A 15,156-nucleotide genomic window follows, 5' to 3' on the forward strand; every position below is an offset into this window, starting at 1 on the left:
GGGGGGGGAGGGGAAGACGACAATCACCAGTATTCTTCTTCCTTCTTCGAGAGTTTCATCTCTAAGGTACTATTTCTCTATGCAACTGATTTCCGGTCGTGTTTGGTTTCTTATGCTTGAAATCGTAGAGAATGAGCAGCTTTTAAGAGCAGATTTGATTTTAAGAGTGGTCTCTAAGGTACGGCGGTCGACATCTCCTCCCTTTTTATTCATTGTAACCATGTACGATGGAGGTGGATTTCTGTTTAAAACCCTTGAATTGTTTTGTTGTTTCATCTTTTGAGAATTCTAAGTTCTTCTGTGCAAGATTGTTTTTTTTCTTTGGTAGGTTTCTCAGATGAAGTGCTACAGGCTGGTTACGCCGGAGTAATACAAGCTCCATGGTACGTGTTAGTATAGATTTGCATTAGTCTCTCTTATCTTCGAACTCTTAAATTTCTGATGTGTTCATAAGGTTATTGGGGCGGTAAGTGGTTTAAAGAACTTAACGGTGAGCCCGCTCTCCTCCGTGTCGCCAAAGTGTTTGATACTCAAAACAAGTGTTTCTATGTTAACATGGGAAAGTGATGTCTGTCTCAACAAGTGTTCGGTAATCAAAACAAGTGTTTCTATGTTAACATGGGAAAGTGATGTCTGTCTCAACAAGTGTTCGGTAATCAAAACAAGTGTTTCTATGTTAACGTGGGAAAGTGATGTCTGTCTCAACAAGTGTTCGGTAATCAAAACAAGTGTTTCTATGTTAACGTGGGAAAGTGATGTCTGTCTCAACAAGTGTTCGGTAATCAAAACAAGTGTTTCTATGTTAACGTGGGAAAGTGATGTCTGTCTCAACAAGTGTTCGGTAATCAAAACAAGTGTTTCTATGTTAACGTGGGAAAGTGATGTCTGTCTCAACAAGTGTTCGGTAATCAAAACAAGTGTTTCTATGTTAACGTGGGAAAGTGATGTCTGTCTCAACAAGTGTTCGGTAATCAAAACAAGTGTTTCTATGTTAACGTGGGAAAGTGATGTCTGTCTCAACAAGTGTTCGGTAATCAAAACAAGTGTTTCTATGTTAACATGGGAAAGTGATGTCTGTCTCAACAAGCTAGTCTCTGGCGAAGTTGTTTGTGACCACAAAAGGTTTTACGGCACCGTTGGTTTGATGTAAGAAGAAGACATGTGTTTAGTGAAGGTCGATAATTTGAAGTGATTTCAAGCCAAGGTGTAGATGGAAAACATGTAAAGTTTGTAAAAAAGTGTTGCTTGCGTTTATTTGAACTTATGTGTTTGTCTTTGTGACAATTAATAAAGTGTTTTGATATATATGTCTATAAAATAAATCTAGAATTCTATTATATATCGAACCAAATTAGTATAAAATAATAAGTAGAAATAGTTACATTTACTAAATATAAAAATTCCATTGATAATATACTAATAACAAAAACAAAACACTATTATAGAATATTTAATTGCTGACGAATAAATGCTATTGTATACAATAGCAAAATAAAAACATATTATCTAAAGTGTCTGACTTACAATGACAGACGTAGATATAGCGTTTGTCAAAACGCTATAGTATCGATAGATAGCGTTATTCAGACGCTATTAATACTCAATATTCTTGTAGTGTGAGGATACACATTAGCTATGGGACCAATAAGTCTTGTATTTCTATCATTAATAAATACCAATCGGAAGTGTCTGGTATAACAGTTTTTAACATCTCCAAAAATCAAGTCCAACTTGCATCATTCTCACAATCGAGTATACCAAACGCTATGGGATAGTGGTGACGATTAGGATCTTGAGCCGAGGCAAAAATTAGTACACCACCATATCCATTCTTGAGAAAAGTTGCATCCACATTTATCACTTTTCTCATTACTTGAAACCCTTCAATGCTAGCTCCCAAAGCTATGAATAGGTAATTGAATATTTCCTTCTCATCCAATTCCACACGTGTTATATTGCACTCATTCACCTTCTCTATCATGTGCAAATAGCAATACAACATCTTGTAACTTTCTTCCGAGCTACCACGCAAATCGGTAATAGCTTGATTTTCCTCTCAACGCTGTCTAGTATGATATATTCACACCTAATTTGGTCTTAACAAGATCCATGTTCACTTTAGGAGTTGGAGTTTCCATTTTTTGGGGAAAATGATCATGCAAAAGAGTTGAGACTAATTCTTGTGTTCCATGCCTCTTCACGGTGCTGTTGGTTCTACTTTGACTTGTCTGAGAGCATGTATGCATCTTGGTGTGCCTTCTAATCGAGAAAATATATGTATTTCTAACCCTTTCGGCTCATAAACCCTATTTGCAGACAATTTTAGTACATTTAAGCACTAAACGTATAGATCTGACTTCTTAATAACAAAACTATAACTGAGGACAAATGCGGCTTTTTTCACCACATCTTGCAATGCCTTCTTATTAGGAAATTCTTGAAGGAGACTCAAAATCAAACCGTATTCTCATGGCTATACAAACTTACTAGCTTCTACAACAGGTGGGAGCTCTACATATTCATCACCCATATCCGATCTACCTATACCGTTATGCACACCTTCATCACAAGATACGATTCCATCGGTTTTACTTTTACTACCATCAACCTCCTTTATCGGCTCAACTTGTTCTTTTTCTACATAAAAAGTGATGGCATTACATCCTACTTGATCATTGTTCATACCAATAGAGCTTTTCACCACTTTCGACATTTGCATGGGCTCTTCTGGATTACTGATGACCTCCACATACAATATACACCTACGACTCTCCTTATCAATTGACGATAGATAAACTTGCATATCCTCATCGTTAGTAATAGTCCAAGGATCCCCACTTCCCATCAGCAGTGCATTGTAAGTCAACCGAAGTGTAACTTCACTTTCATCCAATGCAAGCTTCTTGTATATCCTAGCTTCTACCAGCGAAAAAGTTATCTTCTCAACCAATGTCTTCATCATTAAACTATACATGCGACCTTGACATTTAAAATGTATGTTGATGCTCATTGTATCCTGCCAAAACAATACAAAACTCTGTTCAGTATTACCAAGTTCTGCTAGTTATTACCAGTTTTCCTAGTTGTACTACGTTGAACAGTAGTACTTGTTTTACCAAGTTTTACTTTCTAACTACTTATACTACATAAAACAGTGATACTAGTTTTACCAAGTTCTACTATCGCGAAACAGAAACAAATTGGATCGTTGAGAGTTCTCTAATCTGCAATTCCCTACGATTCCACAAATGAAATCTATTTCTTGCTAATTCAAACTCCTAATCGAACTAAAACAATGAAATAACACCCAATGTACATACCCTAATAATGGAATCGAGCTCAATGCAGATTCTGGAATTCAAGATCTTTCCTTTTCATCAATTTACATATTTTCAATTCACTACGAATCCACAAATGAAGAGAAGAATTTACTTGAAGGCGACCTCAATGCAGATTCTGGAAGGCACGACACCGATGTAGAGGGGGGGAGTTTGACGGCAGTGAGCTCAAGCCCGAGATCGATGATATTCCAAATTTAAGATTTTTTTTTTTCAAATTTAATTATTAAAAATAAAAAAATGGGAAAATGAAAATGAAAGATAATTTTGTCAATTCACCTTAGGTTGAATGGATAAAAGATATGTAGATTTAATAGTTAGATAGGAGAGTTTTTAAACAGCAAGGTGGACTTTTCCGGTGATGTCTCGATCAGATAGTAGATTTTAATATTTTATAGTTTCATTTGCTTTGAATTAAACTTATTTGATACTCAAAACATGCATACTCATCCTTGAATTAAGGTAATCTAGTTTTGACTCATTCTGTGTTAATTTTCTCAAAACCCAAAATCTGTTCTTGAGTTTTAAGAAAAGCATCAAATATAAAAACTGGATTAACACTCTGCATTCGTAGCCATTACTTTCCGTAACGATAATCAAATCCTTTGTGTATTGAATGACCCCATAGGTATAGAGAGATTCATATTTCATATAGATCAATATATATTATTTATTTATTTTCCTATTATAAGTAGATATATATTATTTTCATACTTTAAAGTTACCGTTAGGCATTTGGGTTCAGATCAAGTATTTTGGATTTTTGGGTTAGAGGTATAGGACATATTTGGGTATTTCTAAACTTAAGATTCAGATCAGATATTTCCGTTTCAAATTCGGATAACCTGAAATTCTCAAAACTCAAAATTTTAGTATCAAAATTTATCTAGATTATTCGAAATACCCAAACTATCTAAAAATTTAGAGTATTTTACCCAAATTTACTAAAAATAGTTTAAATACTCAAGATATCTAAAATATCCAAAAATCTGAATATTTTTGATATTTACACGATTAAAAAAAATGAATATTACTAATATATTACTACTATATATTAATATTGTGGGTAGATTTGGTATCCGTTTGGATATGGGTTTTGATCGGGTTCGGATTTAGAGATTTAAAACCGTTCGCATATTTTCAAATTTCAGATATGGGTACGAGTCGGATTTTTCGGATTTGATCTACGGATTCAGCTATTTTGCCTAAGCTTAAATTAGTTATAATAATATTGAATTATATGTTCAATCTTATCCAGATTTCCCGGACATCAAATATGAAAGTAGATTGTCTTGTTCGTTTTTCAAGATATTTAGCTTCTGAATTTTCTTTTGTAAACTCTTTCCATCTGGTTTAGGCAATCAATATGGGAGTTCTCTTTTAACTTAATGTTTGGTTGAAAAAAAAAATTGAATTATATGTATGTATATATTATATATAGAGTTATTAATCAAAAATACTATAAACAGTAAATTTTTTTAATGAAACTACGATATTAACGTTTCTTTTCATGAGTGCCACAACGTTCATTTAAAAAGATGTTAATAGCCATACATCAAAATGTGTTTTCACTTGCACGTGCACAAATGGAAAATAGTTCTTCCACGTGCAGGGGAAGAAAAAAGTGAAATTTTTTTTAAAAAAAAACATAAACATTCAATTAACCAAAGAACAAATCTTTTCATCTTCTCACTCATCTCTTTCCCTCTTTCATTTTTTTTTCTCTTTGTGTTTAGTATTTTTGTGAGAATCAAAAGATGACGGACTCAATAGATGCCAACCGATCGGATATGAAAAATCATAGAAACTCCTTCCGGAATTAAGCCTCTACAGATAACCTCAATTTTTTTGGAAAAAAAAAACAAAGAGAGTGTGTTTTTCATTTTTTTAAAACTCCTAAAATACCCTTTCCAAGTTTCGTGAGAAAAAAAAAATATTAAGAAAATGCCATTAAATTTTTTGGTAATATTGACCAGAAAAGATTTAAAAACACAACTTTTGACCAGATTTTGTGGGTAAATAAAGTTTTCTGGAGTGAAAAATATACCAACCCTCTGTTTAAATGTTTTTACAAGATGAACCGTATAAACTTAATTCTAGAATAAATAAACGTAAATTTGAATAAGATTAAATAAAAACTTTAGTTATATTTTTTTTTTACACAAATGGATGTTGAACCCCTGATAATAATTTTACTCATAATAATTTTATCTAGTATTTAAAAAAATTATAAATAATAATCGATAGAGGCGTAGTGAAAAATGCGGAACTGTAATCAGGTACCGAGGAGATGGAACCGATACAATTCGTCGCACAGAGCCTTTGTTTTGGTAATTAAGCTATTAGCTTGTAAGAGTTATTGAAGTTTTGTTATCACAACAGATCCTTTATTTAATGGTGTGGTCTCAAATGTTGACGTTTTCATTTGAGGAATTCTATACATAGTTTATTCTTGGGGTATAATGTGCAGCTGAAGCAAGCTAAGAAAGGGTTCCAAATCATTGGGTCTAACTTCCTTTAGATCTATGGACAAAGACAATAATGTTCAGATAAGGATGGGATCACTCATTCATTGGCATTATGTGCGTAAACGCTAAACCTAAGACAACGTGGGACGTTTAAATTATGCTGATTTACTAAGACTATGAAGATCGGAGACTGGTCATAGTATATAAGATTGGTAGAACATAATATGTTGTATACATATAGCATCCTTTGGCCAGAGCTACCTTAAACTCTTATAACTATCTGTTTGGACAGAGAACCGCTCATGTAGTTGTACACAGCAGAAACTTCAGCTGGTTTTAAGCAGATTTCCAAGAAGACAATAATGGTGTCTCAGAGTTCTTGAATGTGAGTAATGTGGTCGTGTATCTTTCTCCTTTCACAAAACCTGGTTGGGCAATGATCTCAAGCTCAGTCATCTCTTCGGGTGAGAGTTTCACCGATAAAGCTCCAATGTTCTGGTTAAGGTTTTCAATCTTAGTGGTTCCCGGGATGGGACAAACATCATCTCCTTGGTGGTGAACCCAAGCGAGCGCTAATTGTGCAGGAGTGCATCCTTTCTTTTCCGAGATTGCACTAACCTTATCATAAACAATCTTGTTGTGGTCTAAGTTCTCCTCTTGGAATCTTGGTAGAGCCTGCAATAATAATTGCTGTTATATAATAAATTCCTTTAATTAATCTACAGCTGAGCTAAGGCTCATCAACAAACAAACAAATCTTACATAGCCTATATACTTGCCTTTCTGAAGTCATTCTTGTCTAGGTTCTCAACAAGCTTGGGTCCAGATGCGAAGAAACCTCGTCCTAGAGGACTGTAAGCAACAATCCCTATCCCAAGTTCCCTGAAGAAGGAAAGAGAATATGAAGTTACATGACTGATAGATTATTGCACCAGGAGAGTAGGATGAACATGAATTAATACCTGCAGGTGGGAATGACTTCTTCTTCCACATCTCGAGTCCACAAGGACCATTCCAACTGCACGGCAGTAATTGGGTGAACAGCATGTGCTCTTCTGATAGTTGAAGCAGAGGCTTCGGACAGACCAATGTACTTTATTTTACCCTCTTCAACCAGCTTCTTCAGTTCTCCCATCTTGCCATTGACACAAAAACAAAAAAAACAAAAACAAAAAGGTTAACTTCAGCAAAAGATGCCAGCTTTCTAAGAAGGTCAGGTATTAGAGCCAGAACCGACCCTAGCAGAGTATATGCAAAAGAAATATCATAAGAGCAGATGATAAAACACTTAAGTGACTAAAATGGCTAATAAGTCTAAAGGGCGCCCTAGCTTGCGTCAAAAGCTATCTTTCAATTAGGAGAGTACTCCTATCTACTAAGCCAACATGTGAAGCTCAATGAGATTTCATTTGAAAGTTGCAAAACCATTAAGGAAAAACTGACAAGAAGAGTGCTTACTTACAGTGATTTCGATAGGGACACGAGTATCAATCCGATGCGAATAATAGAGATCAATGCAGGAAACATCTAGCCGCTTTAAACTTGCCTCACATGCAGCTCTCACATACTCAGGATCTCCTCTCACCTCTATCTTTCCCTCTCCATAGGTGATTCCAAATTTGGTCGCAAGTTCCACTTTTTCTCTCATCCCATCCTTGAGTGCCTGCAAATTAAACTCCAGACATTTTCAACATCGAAATCATTTCAACAAATCAAAAAGATAAACAAAACCTCAAATTGAAGATCGAACCTTGCTGAGGAGAACCTCGTTGGTCTCAGGACCGTAAATGTCAGAGGTGTCAAGGAAAGTGACGCCCGAGTGAATAGCATGGTAGATGAGAGCGATGGCTTCTGTTTCCGGCTTCGGAGCACCGTAGAAAGCAGAGAGACCCATACAACCGAGGCCTTATGCTGAAACCTCGAGGCCTTGGCTTCCCAGCTTCATCCTCCTCACTCCACAAGTCGCCATGAATCTCTCTCTCTCTCTCTCTCTCTCTCTCTCTCTCTCTCCCTCTCTCTCTCTCTCTCTCAATTACTATTTTTGATAACACAAGTATTTTGACTATTTTTGACAGAATGATGTATGCTTTTTATGTAAATAAATAAAATTTTAATTATTTTCTTTTCCTTGTTAAAACAAAAATATATATATCATTGGCATTGGCTTAGATATATTCTAATGACATAATCACATAAATTTTATAAATAAATAAAAAGTTTAAAAATATATTGACCTTTGAATTTGCAAAAATATATCAACGCTGCTCAATATTGGTCAAACCGGTTAATGCTGGATTCTGACAAACAAAACACTGAAGTTGGATGGTTATTGTGTTGTACATTTATATTATATTTGTTTATGAATGTCCTTATATCAAGACAATTAAAGTCTCTGTAGTTAACAAAATATTAATATTGTTTGCATGTGTTTACTTAATTAGCTGGCAATTATTTTTTCTTTAATTTCTAGTTTAGTTTAAGAAAAATATGTGATAAATTATTAATTATTTTTTGTCAACTGAATATTAATTAAAATAAAACTTCAATATTTGTAATCCAAACTAGATGAACAGAGTTTACAAAAGTAACTTCAGAAATTAACGTTGTCGACGATCCAGACAACCTTCAAAACATTCAAAATAATCAATTTAATTGGTCCTCACAAAACATTCAAAATTGAACATGAAAGCTAAACCACAAGAGAATTGGAAACGTATAACACGTTTTGTAACCAACCTTTTTTGTCCCTTCCAATGAATGAAGCCAAACCCAAAATCTTATCCGAGATTCTGGTTCTTACAATGTACGTTTTTAGGCCATTCATTTACTCACCTTGATCCTTATGATGAATTCACACAATAATTCATGTCATCCAAATAACTACGAAAACTTAACTGGTAAAGAGTATGGTTAAAATTTAACTATTAGATGCAAAAGAAGTAATTCACAATCACTGAGAAAATAGGAAGGATTCACATGATCTTTTGAAATAGTATATATCTACACAATAATGCATGTCATTCAAGTAACAACGAAATATTACACAGCTAAATAGTGTGGTTACAGTTTAACCTTCAAAAAAATATTTTAAAAAGAAAAATCCTCAAGTATTAATGAAAATAACCCTCAAATATGAAATTGTAGTGAAAAAACACATTTCGTAACTTATCAACACGTTACGTAGTTACATAATATATTTACATTCATAAGTGATTATGTAGTTTGTAATAAGTTAAGCCAGGCTTTTATTTCCCTTTGAGCTCAACTCGTATAGATTGTATTTGCTTACATATCAACATTATAACTTACTGACTTTGAACCTTAAAAATACCACAGCCACAAAAGAACTGGGTAAATTATAAGAGGTAACCTTAAAACACGTTGTGATAAAACTAGTTTGTCCCTTCCTCTTTAATCCCTTCGTATTCTTCTTCCAGTGTATCAAGGCCAAACATAAAAAATCTTGTTACTAGTTTGTGGTAGTCATTGGGATAGGGTGGTCCAGCGAATATGTAGATTCTATGTAGCTTGTTAGAAAGGTGTGAACTAAAGTTTATGGTAGAAAACTGTAGAACAACTAGTATATAAGCAAGTCGTGTTTCATCACATTTCATCAACACAGGCTAAATATATATTGTGATCAAACAAGTGAAATCAATCAAAAGATGGAAGGCAAAACAGTTTTTCTAAGTGTGCTCATAATGAGTTTGGTCATGGCACAAATTCAAGTGGAGGCAAAGAGTTGCTGCCCAACTACGACAGCTAGAAATATCTATAACACTTGCCGTTTTGCGGGAGGCTCCCGACCAACGTGTGCATCTCTCAGTGGATGCAAAATCGTTAACGGCAAATGTCCTAACGGATATACACATGACACTCTCCAAAACTCAGGTACATATTTTTGTATCGCGCTTTATTATGTCAATTGTTACCATGTTTCATCAATGTTTAATTTTTTTCGAATATTTTACTCAAGGTGATGCTGTCAATGAATACTGTAAGTTGGGATGTACATCTTCTGTGTGCGCTGCCATGGAGACACTCCAAAGCTCTGGTAAAACGAGACATCCAAGTTCATAAATTATAATATTATTATTTATCTTGGAATGTTAGACAAGAGAATGCTAACCCATTCTATTATGGTTTCGGTGAGTAGATGCGAGTGAAATTGTGAATGGAGCCGTAACACAATGCGCAAATGCATGTTCGACTTTCTGCACCAAGGGCTCGTCAACTGTAGTTGAGACTGCCTAAGCAAGCATATCCATGAAGTTACCACATCCAAGTTTCAGAGTGTTATTTTCCTGTTTTCAATCATTTGTGTGTATTTGAATATAAGTTATTTCCAGTTTGTTTATGTGTCATAGAAGTTTGTCAATCCTAGATTGTACATGACTTCTAATAAATAAAAAGTTTGTCACTTTAATATTTATTATTATTCCACCGTTGCTACAAAATTCTTGCCCTGCACGTCACTATCTTATAAGGAGGTCATATCTATTTTTCTGGCCAAATCAGAACCCAAAAGAATTATTGCATTGAAGATTACACATTTTTTTAAAAAGCAATCAAACTGAATCAAAATATCCACTAGATTAGAACTTATGATGTAGGTGATGTCATGTAAATATGATTTTTGAAGCATATTTGCTGCTATCATGGGAAACCTAGCTTTTAGATTTAAACGTAGAGATTCCCATATTTTATCCTATGAGCCGTATTAATAATTTAATACACTCAATCCAAGGAGATTATTAATTTGCTATTGGGTATTGGCAGATAATAACCACGTCAGATTCGACTGAAACATAAAATTGTCAATCCTTAGATTGTACTTACTATCATCTAAATAAAGAATTATGTGTCCATCCCGATTATTTTATAAGTAGCTCGTTATGTTTATTGTTTGAGAGAAGAAATCTTATTATATAAAGTTGGATTTTCAAAATTACTCGTTAACAGAATTATGATGTGTCTTGTATACCGATGAGATGTTGACATGTGTCAAAAAAAAATTATTTTTTTAAATAGTTAATTAAGATTAGAACATTAAATCTAAATAAAATTTACATTTTTATATCTAAAAAAAAAATTTCCTAAATCAAAAAAAAAAATTGACAAAACTAATATGTTTTCCATTGTACGCTATTATATTATATATGTTTTGTCAATTAGATTTTTAAATGTATAAACAAAAAAATAATCATTAAGCATGTATATTATTATTAATCGAGAAATAGTGAATAATAAATTTTAAAAAATAACATAAGTTATGTCAAAAGAATTAAGAAAATAACATTATACATAAAATTTACATGTTTATATCAAAAACTTTAATCTTTGAATTTTTTTCTGATATAGTTTTGCTGACCTATTTTGGGTTTTTATTTATTTTGGGGGGGGGGTTTTTAGTGGAAGATATAAGATGCAATGAAATGGAATCAAAGTATATAAAGCCCGCTAAATTAATCGAGGATGAAGACATTGATGGAGGTTGCAAAAGTAATTCTACAGTTAGTAGCATTATAAGTTTTGAAGATTAGTCGGTGGTTGATGTATTTGGTCAAACTCTAGAGTTTTCTCTTCTGTATAATGTCAATGATTCCGGTAATGAAACAAGAGCTGCTTGACCGAGTTATTAAGAAGCGATTTTGTAATTTGGGAAATCGGAACGGTAAACCTTCTTTGAAATTGGTTTCAAACCTGATTTATGTGGTTCTATCCAGGTATATAGAAAAATATATGAGAACTTCTGATTCTGGTAAAAATAAGTTGAGAACTTACAATTCGATAATATCTGAGATGAGGTCATAGTTATAAGTAGTTTTGGTACAATGTGATACTTCTGAGAAGTAAATAATGCATCGATCTTTAACGTGATTATGACATATATCATGTTTTGGATTGTTTATAAATTTTATATTTTGTATATTTGAATTATCTAAGGCTTACTATATAGGGGGATTTTCTAATTTCTAACAAATTCTCTTATATATAATATTCAAATTTTAATTTTTATTATGTTATATTAACTTTCTTTCAATTTCTCAACTTTGATTGGGTTGGTCATAAAATCATTGTAATAAAGTAGATAATTTTCACCAGTTGTTCATCCAAAATATCTTTGGAGTAAAAAAAAATTTATGTTTAAAGAAATTATGTCACAAAACAATTTTAGTAATTATAAGAACTATAATTATGCCAAGCAACATAAAATTTTTTTAAAAGACATTTTATAGGTGGTGATAAAGAGCATACTTTAACAATAAAATAATTTAAGGTTTAAGAGCATATTTTTAATAGTGAAACATACAATAAAATTGTATTTGGTTACTATATTATATGTTGATTTGATGAATTCTTTGCATGTAAAATATTTTGTAATAAGTTGTGAAACGATTTTGAAATTTGACAATAATAATATTTGTAATTATGAGTATTTGGCAAAAGTTTTTGTGCGGTATAATTTAGCTTTAGCTTATTGTAATAATTGTTATAATATATATAAAATATAAAAATATAAATAAGTGTATGAAGGTAAATACAAATATGATATTGGTGGGGTATAATTTAACTTTAGATTATTGTAATAATTGTTATAATATATTAAAAATAGAAAAATATAAGTAAGTGTATGACGGTAAATACTAATATGATTTTTTCATTAACTAAAATTATTTATATATTTACTTCAAGATATAAAATTTCTTTTTTATATTTTTTAAAATTGTTTAGGGTTTATGATTTATTCTCTTCAACGAATTTAATACCCGCACATCTTGCGGGCCCTTATCTAGTATTACATAATATTAAGGTTTTTTTGATAAACGAAGTGATATGCATCATTGATATATCTTGGTTTATGGTGTTTTTAACCATGATATAAGTCTTACTTATTGAGACTTTTTGATGTTTTTTGAGTCATTTTGAGTTTTTTGTAGGTTAAGGTACGTCTTGGACTTATTTGTAGATTTTGGAGTACTTTGGAGCATCTAGAGAAGTTAAGCTGAAAAAACAAAGAGCAAAATTGGTGTAGTGCATCGATCGACGCAGACCATGTGTCGAGCGACACGTCATTCCGACGGCGATTAAAAATTCTATGTTTTTGAAGTTCAGAAGATTTCCAAATTCGGCACAGAAGTTTTAGTTTGATTGCAATTAAGGCCCAAGTCATGTTTTACAATATATGTGATTTTTAGGTCATTGTTTAGATCTAGGCTTTACTTTTGCAAAATCCTGAGATATTTTTAAAGAGCTTTTGGAGAAAAGAATAAAGACTCCTTTAGAGAAAATCCATAACTCCTTTACTTTTTCTTTTGATTTCTTAATGCAATTTATTCAGTCTATAATGTGTTCTTCATTGATTATGTCTGACTATATCTTATTAAGTTTAAGGTTTCTCATTAGGGATTTAATGGATTGTTAAATTGATTTATTATTTGGATTCATTATCTTTCTTGTTTTTCATGTCTTTGTGGATTCAATTCCTAAGTACTAAAGTGATCTCTTAATTTGAGAGAGTAGCTATAGGATTAATTTGAGCATATCAAATTTTGGCGCGGTTGATCAACAAGTCAATTTAAAACCTAATGTGCACTCAACCACGATTTAGTGGTGTCGTCGTAACACTTCAGGATCGAATCCACAGAGACCAAACAATGCACTATGAAATTATGTAGACCAAATAAAGCTAAGACAAAAGCGGAAGTTTATTAATTAAGTAACTAATCAAAAACGGAAAGTAAATAAGCTGTTTTAAATCAAAAAGGAAATATTAGCCGTAGGGAATCAGTTAGGGGATACAACCACAAATTTAGATGATAGACTGGGAAAGCATTAGACACCGCTCTTGAACTCAAATCTCAATTATAAAGCTAACCTACTTCCGTAGTGTTAGCTAACTATGCAAAGAAATAACTAGAACCTAAACTTCCGTTTGAATCTAGCTAAACAAGCAAGCATTAAAGTTCAAGTTTGATTTGTTCACAAGGTGCCTCAACTTCAACTTCCGTTGACTAAGGTCCACCTTGCTCACCTATGTTTCTTTTAAGTAACTCAACAACACTTTCGGTGCCACGATGAATTGAACCTAAGATCTTAATCTAGGTCAGTCTAGCTTAAGTATTAAGAACAACAATAGATGAAGAACAATAAAATCGATCCCCAATCTAACAACCTAAGTTTAGAGAATTATAAACCCCTTTTGAAACCCGAAACCTAATAGTAAGACTACTCAGACATAGAAGTAAAAGAACAACAAATCAAAGATGTAGAAACCATAATAGAATTGCAAAGAGAAAATAGAAAGGGTTCAGAATTCTTCTCCAAAAGGTTAGAAAGGATAAGGGATCTTCTCCCAAAGCTTACAAGTACTCAAAAGCTGCGTAGAATAAAAATTGTCTTTCTAGAGGTCGAGCCTCGTGTTTAAATACTAAAATAAAACCCTAAAAGTCGGTTTAAAGCGAAAAAGGAAAAATTGCTTCGGGTACGGGATCGGTCGATCCCGAATGTGGATCAGCCGATCCAGGATGCTTTTTTGTCTTTGCTCCATCTGCTTGCTAGTTCGATCAGTCTTCACCAAAATGGCTCCAGATGCTTGTTTTCATCCCCAAAACACTCAGTTTACTTCCAAAGTAACCTAGAACCTGTACAAACTCATAAAAGACTAAAAAGACACAAAAGACACACTTTGACTCAATAAAAGACTCAAAAGAAACCTAAAAACTATGGTTAAAACCGATAAAATATAGACACATCAATTCCCCTAGACTTGAATCCTTGCTTGTCCTCAAGCAAGAACAGTTAAAAACTCAGGAACAGAGAAAATGTTTGAAAATGGAAACTCACATATCCTTGGGACCCTCTTCTTTGCACTTTTCATCAAATCAAATTAAGAACTAATTTTTGTACTCTGCCATGATTAGGATCAACACTCCCTACTCCGAACTCCACAACCTTAAAGAACCTTCATCATCCCCATTGTTGTCTCTCTAAATCAGATTAATGAAAATGTGTGCTCTTCCCGAGAGAATATCGATCACTGAAATTATTGACTCCTTCAACCTTTTAATGCCCAAGACTTCCTACATATGCTTCCTTTCCTCTCTCTTTTCTCACTTCCAAAAGATCGATTTTTCCCTAATTTTCTAGGGTATCATTATATTTTTTTTTATGGATCCTTTGCTCTTTTCTTTGGGACAGATTTCCATGAATTCCGAAGGATGCACGGGTTTACGCATAACCCTCGGTTCAATTCTTTATTGCCTATATCCTCTTCTTCTTCTTTTCTTTTCTCTTTTTTGTTTTTTTTCCTGAGTATTGAAGGGAAGAGAGATGGGAAGCATACTTTG

At 33.0% G+C, this 15,156-nt stretch overlaps 2 protein-coding genes across 2 annotated transcripts; one reads left to right on the top strand and one right to left on the bottom strand.

Annotated features, from left to right (window-relative positions):
- Positions 5,979-7,834, bottom strand: LOC104700823 (probable aldo-keto reductase 4). Its single transcript, XM_019227591.1, has 5 exons — positions 7,557-7,834; positions 7,269-7,469; positions 6,769-6,941; positions 6,586-6,688; positions 5,979-6,481 (listed from the first exon to the last, which is right to left on the bottom strand). Exons 1-5 carry the CDS (start codon positions 7,698-7,700, stop codon positions 6,143-6,145), a joined length of 960 nt encoding a protein of 319 aa, XP_019083136.1. The 5' UTR covers positions 7,701-7,834; the 3' UTR covers positions 5,979-6,142.
- On the top strand, positions 9,410-10,238 carry LOC104700824 (thionin). Its single transcript, XM_010416417.1, has 3 exons — positions 9,410-9,697; positions 9,783-9,860; positions 9,963-10,238. Exons 1-3 carry the CDS (start codon positions 9,472-9,474, stop codon positions 10,058-10,060), a joined length of 402 nt encoding a protein of 133 aa, XP_010414719.1. The 5' UTR covers positions 9,410-9,471; the 3' UTR covers positions 10,061-10,238.

This window comes from Camelina sativa, chromosome 7 (assembly GCF_000633955.1).
Source record: "Camelina sativa cultivar DH55 chromosome 7, Cs, whole genome shotgun sequence".
Lineage (NCBI taxonomy): Eukaryota > Viridiplantae > Streptophyta > Magnoliopsida > Brassicales > Brassicaceae > Camelina > Camelina sativa.

Coding starts and splice junctions, on each gene's coding strand:
- LOC104700823 (XM_019227591.1), bottom strand. CDS start 7,700: ATGGGTCTCTCTGCTTTCTACGGTGCTCCGAAGCCGGAAACAGAAGCC. Junction 7,470..7,556: donor ACGAGGTTCTCCTCAGCAAG/GTTCGATCTTCA, acceptor TTTAATTTGCAG/GCACTCAAGGATGGGATGAG. Junction 6,482..6,585: donor ACAAGAATGACTTCAGAAAG/GCAAGTATATAG, acceptor TTATTATTGCAG/GCTCTACCAAGATTCCAAGA.
- LOC104700824 (XM_010416417.1), top strand. CDS start 9,472: ATGGAAGGCAAAACAGTTTTTCTAAGTGTGCTCATAATGAGTTTGGTC. Junction 9,698..9,782: donor TGACACTCTCCAAAACTCAG/GTACATATTTTT, acceptor ATTTTACTCAAG/GTGATGCTGTCAATGAATAC. Junction 9,861..9,962: donor GGAGACACTCCAAAGCTCTG/GTAAAACGAGAC, acceptor TTCGGTGAGTAG/ATGCGAGTGAAATTGTGAAT.